This window comes from Panulirus ornatus, chromosome 50 (genome assembly GCF_036320965.1).
Source record: "Panulirus ornatus isolate Po-2019 chromosome 50, ASM3632096v1, whole genome shotgun sequence".
NCBI classification, from domain to species: Eukaryota; Metazoa; Arthropoda; class Malacostraca; order Decapoda; family Palinuridae; genus Panulirus; species Panulirus ornatus.
In genome coordinates, this window is record NC_092273.1 from 5085379 (window position 1) to 5102891 (window position 17513).

At 38.9% G+C, this 17513-nt stretch overlaps 1 protein-coding gene across 4 annotated transcripts in view; it reads right to left on the reverse strand.

Moving 5' to 3' along the window:
• Positions 1-495: 495 nt before the first annotated feature.
• Taf2 (TATA-box binding protein associated factor 2) overlaps positions 496-17513 on the reverse strand; it is a 66653-nt gene continuing 49635 nt past the window's right edge. For all 4 annotated transcript variants that reach the window (XM_071691274.1, XM_071691276.1, XM_071691277.1 and 1 more), the window contains 10 exons: positions 17043-17209; positions 15346-15413; positions 14962-15135; positions 13904-14149; positions 12574-12730; positions 10995-11214; positions 8112-8271; positions 7271-7417; positions 5800-5935; positions 496-3940 (listed from right to left, as the gene is read on the reverse strand). In XM_071691274.1, the coding sequence (XP_071547375.1) occupies positions 3669-3940; positions 5800-5935; positions 7271-7417; positions 8112-8271; positions 10995-11214; positions 12574-12730; positions 13904-14149; positions 14962-15135; positions 15346-15413; positions 17043-17209 (1747 nt within the window). In that variant the 3' untranslated portion in view covers positions 496-3668. The remainder of the gene's footprint in view (positions 3941-5799; positions 5936-7270; positions 7418-8111; positions 8272-10994; positions 11215-12573; positions 12731-13903; positions 14150-14961; positions 15136-15345; positions 15414-17042; positions 17210-17513) is intronic.

Genomic DNA, 17513 nt, shown 5'->3' on the forward strand with positions numbered 1-17513 from the left:
ACATCCATCCTCCTGCGCACAACTCTATCCATAGCCCACGCCTCGCAACCATACAACATTGTTGGAACTACTATTCCTTCAAACATACCCATTTTTGCTTTCCGGGATAATGTTCTCGACTTCCACACATTTTTCAAGGCTCCCAAAATTTTCGCCCCCTCCCCCACCCTATGATCCACTTCCGCTTCCATGGTTCCATCCGCTGACAGATCCACTCCCAGATATCTAAAACACTTCACTTCCTCCAGTTTTTCTCCATTCAAACTCACCTCCCAATTGACTTGACCCTTATTACGGCCATATAATCTGTCCTCAACAAGCAAAATTATATTCCCCCACCAAAGTAAAAAAAAAAAAAATAATTCACAGTTGTTGTAAGCAGCAGAGTTTGGGTGCATCAATTGTAATTTTTTCTTTAGCAATTATGTTGTCTCATGACCCAGTTTAAAGAACTCCTGCAGCACTACAATCAATACCAAGGGAAGGATGAACTCCTTTGGAGTAAGAATTTATTTGACAAAAATGTTCCTTGCCAAGTACGGGGTTTACAATCCTATAAGAAACCATGGTTGGCAAAACTGCAGTTGGTGAGGGATTACGCTTAAAGTCACATCACACCTGAACATCACCCATGCAACACTACATGACACAACTACAACAACGGGTAGCCAAAACTGAACATCTGCATCACCACAGAAGTCCACTATCAATTTTTCAAGCCTTGACAGATGTGAACCCAACCCACACCCCTCTGTCACCCTGTACGGCCAAGCACTCCAACTCAACAAAACTTCAACCATACTGGGCATTACTTATGATGCATACATGCCATTCACTCCCCACACCACGAACATGAACATAAAGGCCAAAAACAAACTAACTGTTCTCAGCATATTTATAAGTACCAGATTTGGATTAAGAAAAGAATCCCATAGTATCCTATGCAAACAACTCCATTACTCCACCCTAAACTATGCTTCATCTGCTGGTCACCTATCCTAACAAAAGCAAATATAACATGGTTACAAGCCACATAAAACAGCCTTTAGAAAAATCACTGACTGCCTAGCACCTACAGATATTCAAAACCTGCACAATCAAACTAAAATACTTCCATTAAGGTCTCACCTCATTATGCTTGGCACTCCGTATTTTGCAACAGCATTGGACCCTTTTCATCCAAACTGCTCCAAAACCAACCACCAGTCAGGAACATTAGGTAGACACATTAAACAGAAGCAGTCAGTAGGAACATTAGGCGGGAGCCTCTGGAAGTGCTGCGCTAGAGTTGCCCTCTGCCATTGGCCTGTTAAGGGTAAGACACTAAAGGCTAAGAAGCAGCACTAGAATCACCAGTTACGGAAACTCTTTTGCCATGGCCATCCCCTTAGGAAAATTCCAAGAGGGATTAGGCATCAGAGGTATACACAGATAGGGGAGATTCTGTGGATATAAGTTACTGAAGTGTGAAGAAGGGGTGAGTTTTTCCTTTACTCTTGAGGGATGTTGGTTGGTTATGGGGTGGTTTGGTTGGAAGAGGCCAAGGACCTATTAGAATTCTAATGCTGAGAATAATGAAGCTGTTTTGGAAGTATTTTTGTATCTTGGTGCAGATGTGAAAGTTTGTCTTGCTATACAGCCAGTGACTGTTTTCAAAGCCTGGTAAGTTTCATCAGGTTTATTCATGTGATTTTGACACGTGGATGACGAGTTGAGTAGATGGACTGTTAAATAAAGGATAAAAAGAGATTTTTTCCTTGCCCAAAACTGATGTCATGAAGTGTTTTGGGGGCATTCAGTACAATGTTTGTGGAGTGTGAGTACATGCTATGTCTTGGGGGCATTCAGTACACTGTTTGTGGAGTGTGAGTACATGCTGTGTCTATCACATGTGATACACAATATGGGTGATGTGTAGCATGGACAAGGTCGACTATTCTAGTTTGTGTGAAGATTCAGGTTGGATTCAAATCTGCCCAAGTTAAAGGGGGTGGTACTGCATTTCTATGGAGATGCAAACATTTTATTTTAAGTGAGAAAGTGTTGTAATTCTAAGGTGTGATGTTGCATGTTTGCTGATATTTCTCTAGAGTCATGGTGTTGTGATGTGAAGTCATATGCATAATATAGGACTTTCACACTGTGGTCTGCAGAAGGGCAAGGATAGAAGAGAACAAATACTACCCATATATCATCTGTGTGTTCTAGAAGGAGACTAAAAGGGACAGGGATGAGCTGGAAGTCTTCCGTCATGCACTGTTACTTTCCAGAAGAAGGACCCAAGTGAGGATACTTCCTCTAAGGTTCAGTCATCCATTCTTGATGCTTCCTCATTATGGTGGGAAAGAGTAAACAAGCACAGAAGAAAAAAGAGTATGTAAATATATATATCTATTTATTATTCTATTATACTTGACTGCCATTTCCTGTGTCAGCAAGGTATTCCAGGAAACAGAATGAAGAAAGAACCATCCACACATATACACACATATATACATACACAGCCATACATATACAGAGAAGGGAGCCAAGTGAGGACTTTCTCTCTAAGGCTCAGTCCTCTGTTCTTAATGCTACCTCGCTAATGCAGGAAACGGCGAATATGTATGAAAAAATAAGTATGTGTCTGTGTATGTATATGTATGCAAACGCTGATATGTATATGTATGTATATGTGCGTATATGGGCGTTTATGTATGTATATAGGAGTGGTTGGGCCATTCTTCATTTGTTTCCTTGCGCTACCTTGCAGATGAGGGAAACAGTGGTTATCAAAAAAAAAATAAAATGTATAGGTCATTAGGTACAGTAGGGTTGAGGGTCAAGTAAATTGGGAGGTGAGTTTGAATGGAGAAAAACTGGAGGAAGTGAAGTGTTTTAGATATCTGGGAGTGGATCTGGCAGCGGATGGAACCATGGAAGCAGAATTGGACCATAGGGTGGGGGAGGGGGCGAAAATTCTGGGAGCCTTGAAGAATGTGTGGAAGTCGAGAACATTATCTCGGAAAGCAAAAATGGGTATGTTTGAAGGAATAGTGGTTCCAACAATGTTGTATGGTTGCGAGGCGTGGGCTATGGATAGAGTTGTGCGCAGGAGGATGGATGTGCTGGAAATGAGATGTCTGAGGACAATGTGTGGTGTGAGGTGGTTTGATCGAGTAAGTAACGTAAGGGTGAGAGAGATGTGTGGAAATAAAAAGAGCGTGGTTGAGAGAGCAGAAGAGGGTGTTTTGAAATGGTTTGGGCACATGGAGAGAATGAGTGAGGAAAGGTTGACCAAGAAGATATATGTGTCGGAGGTGGAGGGAACGAGGAGAAGAGGGAGACCAAATTGGAGGTGGAAAGATGGAGTGAAAAAGATTTTGTGTGATCGGGGCCTGAACTTGCAGGAGGGTGAAAGGAGGGCAAGGAATAGAGTGAATTGGAGCAATGTGGTATACCGGGGTTGACGTGCTGTCAGTGGATTGAATCAAGACATGTGAAGCGTCTGGGGTAAACCATGGAAAGCTGTGTAGGTATGTATATGTGCGTGTGTGGACGTATGTATATACATGTGTATGGGGGGGGGTTGGGCCATTTCTTTCGTCTGTTTCCTTGCGCTACCTCGCAAACGCGGGAGAGCGACAAAAAAAAAAAAAAAAAAAAAAAAAATATTTCATTAAAATATCCTAAAAGGACATATTGTTTGTAACATCATCTGCCATGCAGCTTGCCATGCTGCTTGCCATATTGACCGGAGATGCAGGACTTGGGGGGTTGGAAGATCCTGAACTCAAATTTTCTTCTTGTATGAACTTGTCAAGTTTATCCAGTTTATCCTTATGTTCATGTTTATGCTTCTTATGTTTCTTGTGTTTCTTATCTTTTTTCTTCTTCTTAATCTTGTGAGACTTGCCATGGGAATCTGCACTTCCTGTACGGAACATGTCTGGTTCAAAACCTGTCAAGAAGACACCTATATTAAAATAATAATCAGGAAAACCAGCTTTAATATTCTGTTATGTATAATACTAACATGTCATATTCTTTAAAACCCTAAAAATGATATAACAATGGTAAGAATGCATAAATTGGATAATATTGGGTAAATCCTTAAGATTTTCCCCCATGCAAATAAATGAGGGAAGAGCTGAAATATCATATGATGTTTCCTTTATTTTAAACATATATGATGTTGGCTGCCTTTTAACAATTACTAAAAACAATCATCAATACGCATCTTATTCTTATACTGATCTTTCCAAAAATTACATTACTCTCTACCAATATAACTTCAATAAAAATAATTTTCTCATATATTAAGCTGAGTGAGAGATGAACCTCATTCAACCTAAACTAAAAAGGTTTTATTCTAATAGCTAAAACATGCCAGAGGTAGTATAACCATTAAGTTGTCTCTCAAACTGACTATGGTAGTTCTCAACCAGACCGTGGTTATCTCTGTACATGACCATGGCTGGAGGAAATGAAGTGCACAGATAACAAGGAGTGAACTTGGCAGCCGATGGAACTGTTAGAGATTAATCAAATTGCCGGGTGGGAGAGGAGGTCCGAGTTTTGAGTACACTGAAGGATATGTGGAAGGAGAGTTCACTATCTGTATGGGTAGAGATGGGTATGTCTGATGGTGCAGTAGTCCTGATTGTGTTGTACGCACCCTAAATGCAAGAGAACAGAAAAGGGCAGATTTACTGGAGATGAAATACTACCCACCAGGGTGTCAGGAGGGTTAGTGACATCTGCTTAGTGAGACAGCACTTTAGTGGTTGTCAAGTTGCACTTCTCTGACCCAGGTAGCTGTCTTTTCTTTCTGCCTCACTAACATGTGGACTACTGGCATTCTGTCCATAAACATACAATCTTTCCTTGTCATGTGTAACACCTGACAACACTTAACTCACACAACTCATTCTTCGTAACTGTAGACTTTCCTGGGGTGAGCACTATGCACTAGCCCTGCCTTTTGGCAAATTAGTAGGAGCAGTAGATAGAAGTAGTAGGTAGGAACATTCAGGCTGGAGCATTAGGAAGAAACATAAGGAAGACTTAGTAGGTAGGAGCATTAGATAGAAGTAGTCATCAGGAACATTAGGTAGGAACCTCTTGCAAACATTGCAATAGACTTGCCTTCTGCCAGTGGTCCGTTAAGGGTGAGGCACTAAAGGCTAAGAAATGGCAGCAGAGTTCTTTAATTATGGAAACTGTTGCCATGGCCACCCCTTGGAGGGAATTCCAATTGGAACATGTGTCAGAGATATATATACAAAGATAGAAATATTTGTGGACAATATATGGTGTAAGGACCTTTAATCAAGCAGGGAATGACAATGTAAAAGAGATGTGGGTAGTAAGGGGATATGACTGAGAGAGCTGACCAATGTGTGCTGAAATGATTTGGAAATATCGAGAGATTTAGCAAAGAGAGACCATCAAAGAGGATATCTGAATCAGAAGGGAGCAACAAGGAAGGGGAGACTGAGAAAGAGATGAAAGGATGGGGTGAAAGGAGGTTTCAGTTACTGGGGCCTAAACATTTAGGAAGGTGACGACATACATAGGACAGAGCGAACTGGAGCTATATGGTATATGGAGATGATGTGCTGTCAGAGGAGTGACCCAGGGTACCTAAAGTGGTGAGGAAACAATGGGATGGTCTTTGGGGCTTGGCTGTGGATGAGAGAATCTTGTTTCAGTGAATTATATGTGACTTTTTGATGTGAAAACATGAGCACTACCTTGCTACAGGGGGTAATGGCAAATAAGTCTGAAAAAATAAAATCTATCCCTTAGCATGCTTACCTGTTGGACCTCCATGAGCATCTTGACTCTCACCAGGAAGTGATGTGGTAGATTCTGACATGTCACCCTCAATACTGGGAGTTATGCTTGGAGTTGCAGACTGTTCAACATTTTCATCAAAAACTTCAATGTCCTCCTGTGTGAAAAACAAGCATTATGTAGAAGTATGAAACGAAGTTTGTCATTCCTGTAAATGTACTGATACATTCTTTTTCTATCCTGCTTATCATCATTTCCTCTTTAATCCAACTTCCATGGGGTAAATCAAGTGTACACATCCTCCTAGTTCACTTCTACCCATCCTATACCCACATCTGGTGCAATGAAGTGAATTAGGAACTTCCAAACCAATATATGCATTTATTTTTCCATCTGCACAATCTGTTGATTTTGAAAGTGTAACCCAAGTCTCATTTCACCCCATTCAAAATATACTTTCCAGCACTTTGAGCAACTTCGGTCTCACATCATCATATGTAAGTATTTGGTTGATCCACAGCTTACCACAATGTCCCACAGTTGCAGTTTCTTCAAAAGCTTATTCCTCATTCTCTCCCTTGCCATTTAGCCATATGAAAATTCCAAATCAACATTTACCCATTAAACTCAGCAAAAATTTTCCCTTAAATTGAAATGTCTAATATACCTTGTGTCTCATTCAATCTTTCCAAATTACAGTACTTATGATATTCACCTTAATTCATGCATACATTACATTAACTTTGGTGGTTTAACTACCCTAATAGGTTGGACTGAGACCAAGATGAGGTGAATCAGTCAGGCCTTTGGACAATGAAACTTGTATGACTATCCGATGCTACTTCCTGGCTGGTTGATGTTCTCTCTTACATTTACGTACTGGTTAATCCATTATATGCTTATATCAGTTAGTGATGCGCTAATCATACTTGGTTTATAAATGATGAAACTATTTACTTATCTATTATACTTTGCTGCTGTCTCCCGCGAGTGAGGTAGCGCACGAAAACAGACGAAAGAATGGCCCAACCACCCACATACACATGTATATACATACATGTCCACACATGCACCTATACACACTTATACATTTCAACGTATACATATATATATATATATATACATACACAGACATATACATATGTACACATGTACATAATTCATACTTGCTGCCTTTATTCATTCCCGTCGCCACCCCGCCACACACAAAATGACAACCCCCTCCAACTATTAAGTACTCCTTTTATTTCTAATATGCATGGCAAGTCATAGAAGCGACAATGAGGAGCAAAAGCAGGGAGGCTGGAAATCCTCCCATCCTGTATTACTCCAAGAGAAGGAACAGAGCAAGAAGCCAAGGGAAGATTTTTTGTATATAAGACTCAGTCATCTGTTCCTGACACTACCAAGCTCAAGCAGGAAATGGCAAATGTATGAGAAAAAACTTCATATCATTTAAATGTTTAGAAAAATAATTTCCAAAGCAATTTACCTTTACTCTAGCTTTGTTTTCCTCAGTAAAGATGACTTCTACAGGCATTTCTAATATTTCTGATTTCACTTCAACCTTTGGTTCTAATACTTCATCAACTGGTGTCTCTCGCTTCACAGGCTGTACAGTGGTTTCCTCTTCTTTTATCTGGAAATAAAGCAAGGATGAATAAAACAAGCTAACCAGATATGAAGAAGTAGAGTAATACTTGTAATTCTTAGGGTTCAAGCAGCCAACTCCAAATGAGAAAGGAAGCTAGCTTGCTTTCTTTGGATGAAATCACATTTCTATCTGATGCAGTAGTAGTAGTAGTTGCAGCAGTAGTAAGTGTAAAATTTTTCATGAATGCTGGATAAGCAGATCAACATGCAATGGCGAACAATATCTACAGGTCATCATGAGTTAAAACATCCATTGGTCATGCTGAATTGTGAAAAATCATGGTGCCAGTAAAGTCTTCACTCACTATAAGGTTATAATGAACATGGCAGCTGAAGTTTTGATGATAAGCTAGGTGCTGTCACTAAGCTGATGGAGGGCTAGTACATCAGTGAACCTACCCTCCCATAAGCTTAGGATTTCTTTTTCCAGTGCTGGGAACCTTGTGATGGTATCTTTTATGTTCAATCAGCAGTAAGAATGTAAAGAACTACCAAAAGGATAAACATTTCTCTAACTACCAAAAGGATAAACACTTCTCTAACTACCAAAAGGATAAAATTTTCTCTAAAAGTCATCTTGCCATAAGGTGATGAGACAAACTGATTTTCTAAAAGAATCAAGCTCAGTAAGAAAACATTTTTCATAGTAATGAATAACTGAATATCATCATGCAACTCACTGTGATTGGATTCTGGATGGGAGGGTGTGGAGGTTTACGCAGGTTAAGAACCAGTGCAGGTTCAGAGGCTGGAATGCATGCTGGCCTGCGGCGTCCATAAAGAGCGTAGTAAAGATCCATTACTGCACATCGCACTCGTGAATCACAAGGCTGTCCAGTGCTTTGAAAGAAAACTTTATCAAAAGAAAAGAACTTAAAACTACATAAACTTCCAGCAGTAGCTAACCTAAAAAAAAGCATTAAAAATCAAATATCCTCTTTATTTTCTTAAACAGTACATGACATGCTTTGACAAAAGCATGCCAAAACCATGGTCATCTCACATGAAAGATGAAATAAAAGATGTATGAAAAACAGATGCAGATGCAGAATGGAGTAATTTGAGAACCTTAATTGTACGTAGACTTGACTGTTAAAGGTGGTAGGGTTCTAGGAGGTGGGAAAGACAAAAGATAAAAGAAAATTGCATAGATCTGCTTTACGAGGAAAGGTGTCATAATGGTCAACTTCTTGACGTGTAGTTCCACTAGATGGACATGAATGGCTTCCTGAAGAATGCAAAACCCTACAGAATGGGAGCCTGGGGCAGGAGGGTAAAGGTTAGGCATACAAATAAGGGCTCCTGCAGCTCCAAGGCCGCATACACTAAGAAGCTTTCAAATATATGGATAAGGAAATGTTCAACAAGATATTCATATCCTATGTAAGGCCGAAACCAGAATATGTCTCTCAGGTTTGGATATCCTATGTAAGGCCAAAACTAGAATATGTATCCTATGTAAGGCCAAAACTAGAATGTCTCTTAGGTTTGGTCACTGCAGAGATAACAGAGAAGGTCCAGAGGATGGCAACAAATATGGTGCCAGAATTAAGGGTACTAAGTTACAGGGAAATGCTAGAGGCTTTAAATTTGACCACATTGGAAGAAAGAAGTGAAGGGTGACCTAATCATACTCAGTAAATTTCTAAAACAGATCGATGAAGTAGACAGTGAGCAGCTCTTCAAGAGATATAGGGATACAATTACCAGAGGACATAACATGAAAATGAAGCATGAATTTTGCTACAAAAGGTGTAAAGAAGTACTTTTTTACCAGCAGTAAAGGAGTGGTGGATAAATAGGATAAAATGCCTGAGGACATGGTTACTGTACACAGAACATACAAATTTTAAAAGTTGTATGATGGGAGAGAATGTTCAAGAGATGGGGGTCTCGTGAGTGTAAAACTCCCTTGCACACTGTACAATTTCATAATTACAGGATGGACTTCCATGAAACTACAAAATTCTCTCATGAGACTGTACTCCATATCTTCAACTAATGATTATACAACCTCACCAACTGTAACTTTTCACTCACAGTGTGACCTTGAGCAAGTGGAGATAGGCAACACCAATATATACATCTTTTTTCTTTCTTTCATGTTCATTTGCTGCTTCACAGGTTAGTGGTAAGGAAGTGCCAGATAGACATAAAGAAATGGCTTCATTTTCTCAAATCCATTCCCTGTCATATGTAATACACCAAAACCACACCCCCTTATTCATAAACAGGACCCATAGATCATTCTGTGGTTACCCCTGGCTGCTTTACATGCCCTGGTCCAGTCCACTGACAGAATGTTGCCTCCTATATACCACATCAATCCAATTCTCTATCTTGTGCATGCATTACACCTTCCTGAATGCTCAGGACCTGAGTGCTCAAAATCTTTTCCTCTCCATCCTTGCATCTCAATTCAATCTCCTTTTTCTTGCCCCTTCCACTTCTTACAACTTCTCTTCACTCTTTTCACCTTAAGTCCAAACCAGCTTAGCACACCTTCTTCAGCTCTCTCTACCATAGGCTTCTATCAATACACTTCTATCTTATCCTAACATTTCTTACTAGATCAACCCTCTTCACATCACATACTGTCCTTAAACATCTAACTCCAACACATTCTCCTTCCTTCATACCTTCTCATCTACAGCCCATGCCTTGAATCTATACAACACTTTAGGCACTACTATACCTTCAAACATGCCCAACTTTTGCCTTTTCAGGTTGTGACCTCTCTTTCTACACATTCCTCAATACTAGGAAAGCTATTAGAAGCAGAGATGAGTTTTTTCAATAAAAAATTTGGTATGAGTAAGAGAAAGAAGAAACAAGGGTGAGTACTTCCATTTGAATGTGGGAGTGGGACTGTATCCTTCTATCTCCTTGGTTGTCCTCTCCCTCTTGCTCTCTTTACTTCTGACATAAATCCGATTAGTCTGTGTTATTTGCATATCCTCTCCATACATCCAAACCAGTTCAACACACCTTGGTCAGCTCTCTCAATCACTCTGCACTTATTATCACACCATACCTCATTCTTATGCTATCACTCCTTTCACGATCAACCCACTTCACCATGTATCGTCCTAAGGCATTAAATTTCCTACACATCCAATCCTTTCCTATCTTTTGTATTCATTGCTTTGGACTCACATCCATACAAAACTTTGGGAACTACTTTACCTCCAAACACATCCATCGTTGCCCTAATAGACAACTACCTTTCTTTCCACATGTTCTTCAGAGAATCCATGCCCTTAGCCCCCTCCCCACCACCATGCTTTCATCCACTGATATGTCTACTCCTAGATACCTAAAGCACTCTACTTCCTCCTAGTCCTTCCCACTCAAACTCACAATATAACCATTCCATCTCATTCCCCTACTGTACCTTATTACCTTAATTTTGTTTACTTTAATTCTCAACTTCCTTTCACACACTCTCCCAGAATCAGACACCAGCTTGTCTGAGTGTTTCATATGTTAAACTACTCACTGGCTAAAAGAGTTTCAGTGAGCAAAAAGTATTCATAAAATTCATCTGTGTTTATAAAACTTACTTCATTATATTCCACATACGTTCCACAAGGTGCTCTGTATCAAGCTTGTGACTTTGACCCATAATGAATGGAGGATTCCCAGCTAATGACACAAGTGTTAAATATCGCATACGAGGGACTGGGTCTGATTCAACCAAACTCAACAAGAAATCTACATCCTCACGAGATCCATCATGGGCTAAGAAGTCAACAACCTGCTCCACTGCTGCAACTCGTACATCTGAAATAATAACAAATATGCAAAATCAACTCTGATCAGAGGATACCTATTTTTGTATTTAGGTATGCAAAAGATGCAAAATCATACTTAGGCAATTTCCCCTTATTAACAATTAGAAAACCATCTGGAAACCAATAATAAAAGAAAAAAAAATTTGCCCTCTCCTCAAGTAACAGGCCGCCTAATTCACCCAAGCTGGGTTAGAACTGAGCAGCACTCAACAATCTGGCATCTCCATGGTATTGTGGTTTGAGATGTTCACTACTAATCCACCGATCCAGGTTTAATCTCTAACTTGGGCAGATAGCATACAGCTCACCCAGTTTTTCACCCTTCCTCAGGTTGGCAGATAAATGCTTACTAACTTCAGTTGGGGTATACCACCACAGATGTGACAAGCCTAGCAAAATGAAAGCTTGTAATTTGGTTCACATTCAGAGACAGTCCTCACTGACAGCCTGGTTAACCTACCAAGGGTTGTTACTTTACTTAACTAAGCAGTCAGGTGTTTATGTTGAATGAGACTGACCAATCATGTGCATTATCTCATGTAATTAAGAATTATCATCTATACCCACAGCAGGGTACTTGTATCAACATGAAATAACCATGCAACCAGGTAGTAAGTTTAGATATTTCCAGTGACTAACACAATAAAGCAAATAAAGAATGGATGGAATAACAATATGATTTTCCTTAATCTTAGATACAGATAATGATACAGACCTGCTTAAGAAAGGGCATTTGTACTCATCCTTCCAACTATCAACCTATTGCTTTCATTTTTGCAATCCTGAAAGTTTTTTATTCTCTTCTTAAACAACATTTCCTCATGAACCTTAAGACAGTTTTCTTTCTGATCAACTTGAATCATTCTTCCATGGAAATATCAACTGTTGGTTCCTTTTTCAAAGTTATCACTGTCTAGTCACCCTCTCTGAGAGATTAAAAACTTCATGAAATGTTTGGGGACAATATGTGTTGTGAGGTGGTTTGATCGAGTAAGTAATGAAAAGGTAAGAGAGATGTCATGTGTAACGCACCAAAACCACAGCTCCCTATCCACATCCAGACCCCACAACCTTTCCATGATTTACCCCGACCACTTCACATCTATCCCAGCATACCACATCATTCCAATTCGCTCTATCATCATCACTGATTTCTTCAAATGCTTTTGACAGGATATGGCACTGGAGTCTAATCACCAAGTTCTCATTGTGAAAGTCTGACCAGGATAATAAAACTGACTTTGTTAAGGTATATCAAACATTCAATATACTGATCCATGAAAAAGTAAAATGACTTCAGGCAGAAAAATTATAAAGTATTCATTTAACATAGTTTAATCTTTCTTACCTATATAATGAGGATATGCAGCATAAGCCTTGAAGATATCTGATTTAGGAGGTAGGAGACCATTCCTCTGAAGAACACGAATAGCATGAAGGCAAGAAGCAGTCACTGTGTACTTGTAGCAAGGTAACAGCTTCTCTAGATTTAGGAAGCGGGTGATCTAAATGGTGAAAAAAAATAAAAGAATCAGTGTTTGGAATTCTTAGCTAACAGATGGTGCTATTCCTGAATTACTCTTATCTTTCTTTCTTTTATGACTGCTTACCTTTCCTGCCCTAGCAAGGGAACATAAGGACATAAGGGTTCCTGGAAAATTTTGTTTTGTTTTGCTTCTTCTTTTCCTACTTTTAGAAAGTGTTAATATGGGATATGGAAAATTTCGAACCCTTTACTCCTAACTCTCTTCATCAACTTCTATGACACACAAGATATAAAGTGCTCTACATTCATATCAACTGAAGGGTAGAAAGGGAATTACGCATCCCTGCCCTTTGCTAGCCTGCATGGCTCTGAGGACTCCCAGTTCTGCAAAACTAATTTTCACATGCACTGAATTCAACCACTGGAAATGGAATTAGCATATATGGACAGATAGACATCACAAATCTATGTTAATCAACTACTCTACAGATGATGCCAAAATCAATATAAGTTGAAATGCATTCTTGAATGCAGCATTTTTCTGAATGGCTTATATTTAATTCTAATTAATAAAGGGCAATAAAGTTGGAAAAAAAGGTTACATGACTAAATTCCATCTATTCAATGGGAGGATTTGAATTTGAGCATAAAAATTAAATGGATTTGGGGATGGATATATATATACATACATATACATATATACTCAGAAGCATTATGGAGCAAGGCTACAAAAACTAAAACAACCTATCCTCTTCATGGGAACAAAAATAATAGAAAGAAATAGAATGGAAAAATTTCTTTAGAAGAACAAAAGCCTGATTAACAGAGATGAAATCATTTATCAAGATAATGCAAATTCATAAAAACATTAAGGAGCACTTTTATCATAGCAGCACAGTCAACAGCAGGGACAGTTTAGTGTTGAGGAGAACAACTGCTCTCAGTAATGATGAGTTTAAGAGTGTGCTTGATAAGAATATGAGAATAAGGGACAGAGGCACCACAAGTATAAACTCCCCCCTAAACAACTGTTTACCCCCATAACAATAGATAAAGACACAAATGCACCCTCTTAGGCAACAAAAGTAAGTTGGATGACAAATCCCAGATGGAAGGCACTAAATACTCTATAATCTTTTCAACTCCATCATGATACAAATGTCCATCAAGGAGTTTACTGAACATGACATACCTCACCCAGAATCCTCCGTATATCCTCAGACAAGGTATCGGAAGTAATGGTAGCAGGATCATGCTGCACAGGTGCTGGAGATATTGCTGCAGCAAGGGCATCCACTAAAGATGCCCTGTAGTAATTATCTGAATAGCGGTTCTTGGAGTTATCACTATATTTGAAGAGATCCATCAAAAACCCTAATACCTCTGGAGGACAAGACTTGTGAGTGTTGCGGAGCCCAGCCATAGCAACTGGCAGAGTCTGCAATACAGTTTTCATTATACAGAAAAGTGTGAGAAGTCTACACAGTTCTTTTATAAACATGTCATACTTCTGAAACACTGCATCTTAACCCTCTAACCCCTAAGAACATACTGCTCCACCCATATGTATATGAACTGAGATATCCCAATGCAATATCCAGGCTAAGTTCAAGGCAGGCCTTCAAGGGACAATCATCCTCAGTCCAAGCATGACTGAGAGAAGTATGTCTCTGTTTGTGTAGATGTCATCACTGTTGCCAATTTCTGCTGATGTACATACTGTGCAATACCTCTTGATGATGTATAAACTGCATTGATATTAATAGGATATAAGCAAAGTAATGATCATACATACTAAAGTATACAAGGCAGCAACACTGTCCATTGTTATATAACACTGAGGTTGTACAACAGGTTGTCTAAGAATTTTACATGGCTATATCTATGTAGTTTATCTCTCTTTTACTTAGAGTAAAACAATTTTTCATACAACTAAAAACATAGATAGGTGTTCCATTGAAAATATCTTCTTATTATGTCAACACAAAGCTTTTCCTTTGGGGGAAAATGTACTTTGAGCTCCTTTAACCTTCTTTGCATGGTTTGTCATTTGGTCCCAAATTATTAACCTTGTTACCTTTCAATATTTTTTTTGATAATACAGCAACCAAAATTGCACAGTATATTAGTAGTACTTAATAAAAATATTTAATTTTTCTTGTAAGATACTATGACCTTTATCAATGAGAAACAGTATGAAGGAAATCAGCATGAATCTCACAATTTGAAATCTTCAGTGACCCATCAAACCTTAAGTATGTAGTAGTTTTGGAGGCTGGTAAAGTCATGCTGCCTAATGATATTGGGGCAAGAGAATGACCCAAACATCTTTCGGAATATCTGCATCATGGCTGGTGGACCATTCCAATTGGCTACCATGGCGTTTGCCACACGAGTCAGGCAGTGAGCTGCTCTACATCGTACCTGCAGGGAATATAATCACAAACCACAATGCAGCAAATCTAACAAATTTTAGTAGCAATAATTGCTATAACTATACCACTGATCACAACATTCTTACAGGTAATAATTCAATGCAATATTTGGATGTGAATAACATACATCATATTAATAATAACATAGCTCTTCTCTTATGGAAAGCATTGAGTTTATAAAATCAGCCATAAAACTAACCTTATAGAAGCACTGTTCATTTTCTAGTACAGCATTCAGAGTATTTCGCATCTCAGTAGTAACAGCACCTATACAGATATTTATGACAATATTACAATACGCTTTTAAGTACATCGAGCTATACATTTTTCTGTTTACCATTACTATTCAGTTCATAATTCTTATCCTTAAGTTTTGATTAACTCAATGTAGAAAATCCGGGTTCTGCTCCTCAAACATACTACCTCTCTCTCCCATCTCATCTTGGGTACATCCAAAAGTGTTAAAGACACCCCAGCCTAAGCCTTCAAGGAGGGTTAATACTCCTTGCTTGGCTCCTTCTTCTCTTCCAATAATGATAATAATAATGGTATGCTAACAATAATAACAAAATTGGAAAAATGGCTCACCCAGAACAAAATTGCTGCCTCTACACATAAGTCTTCAATCACAGTTCTAACCTCAGACAGACATAAATCCAGGTCACACCCCATAGTCACCTTGAATGGAAAATTATACCCACTAAACAAAATGCCCTAAGAACAATACTTGCATGAAATTTGGGCAGAATAATTGCTTCACATCCTCCACAAGCAATTCACCCGCTCAACTTTATACTATGCCTCACATGCCTGGTTTTCCACCCTCTCAAAGCAAATGTGACATACATGCAAACTACACTACCATTCTAAACATCACATACAATGCAAACTACATAACCAATCTAGGCATCACATACAATGCACGCAAGACAGTCACCCAACATGCCAATAACATCAGCACACAAACTAAATGCCCACATAACAATGACTGGCATAAGATATGGACAAGAAAAAGAATCTCACAGCCTCTACAAACAATTCATCCACTTCACTTTATGTTATGCCTCATCAGCATGGTCTTCCACCCTTTCAAAGCATATAAAAGAAAGCTGCAAATAACACAAAATAGTGCACTCGGAGCAATCACTTGCAGCCTAGCCATAAAAAAAACACTCAACATATATATCATGAAACACAGGTCCTCTCAGTACAATGGCACCTTAATATGCTTGGCACTTTATTCTATGTAACAGTAACAGACCCCTCCCATCCAAACCACTCCATAGTTAAACACCAATCCCCGAGCAGAAATAAAAAGCTTACCCCTACCTCACATTTCAGCAATCAATACTCACGGATTCCCTCAACCCCAACAAATACAACACTGACAAAAACAAATGCAACAACCAAAATGAAGAAACTGAGCACATACTGCTCAAATGCCTTATGCTTTCTGCACATGGTATGGTGCATATGTAAGAATTATACTCATTTGAAATCTCACCCTAATTTTGTAACAAATAACCTACAGCAATCACACAACTTTTCCAGCAACTCATCCAGGTTCAAAAATGTCTCTTTCCTCAGCTATCTGTATCGTCTAACAATTCTGATTTAACAAAACTTCATCATATTCCAGTCAAATGTCCTATCATTTAAAAACTTTGGTGCATGCACACCATACCCTTCTATCACAATTTCTCTCCAGTCTCTTCACCCATCATTCAAGCGAAGAAAGCCATATATCTTGTCACATACAGTTAAAGACATATCACTTATGTCTGTGACCACTTACAGCTTTTGAGATAATGATCATCCATTTATTTCACCAAAGTCACTCATCATTCAGTATGATCATCACCACAACCCAAGCATTACAAAAAATATCATAAATACCTTGTTTAGCCAAACGATACAGAGCATTGATAGCTTCTGTTTGAGCTGTTACATCCCGTTCATGCCTCAGCTGATACTGCCACTGGTTGTCTGGTTGTTCTACTTCCACTGCTCGCATCATTGTCATGTCTGGGTCCAAGCGCAGCCACAGAACTGGGGAATCTGCACTATACAACAAAATTACAAAATTATGAATAATGCATCCCAAATTTGTAAAGATTTCCACAGACAATAAAACTTAAGTAAATTCATTCAAGGATGATCCAGCTGTATTTCTGAGTAGTTTAAAGGTGTCATGTGTGGATCAGCTCATACAATCACAGAAGAGCTGGCCCAGTTAATATTGCAACACACTTCAAAACACTTATTTCTTGCATCAATGGAGGGTTAACTCCAGTAAAGGATCATGAGACTAGTGTGGAACTTGGGGCTGGCTGATATACATGTTTCACTTTCAAAATTGCAATAGTT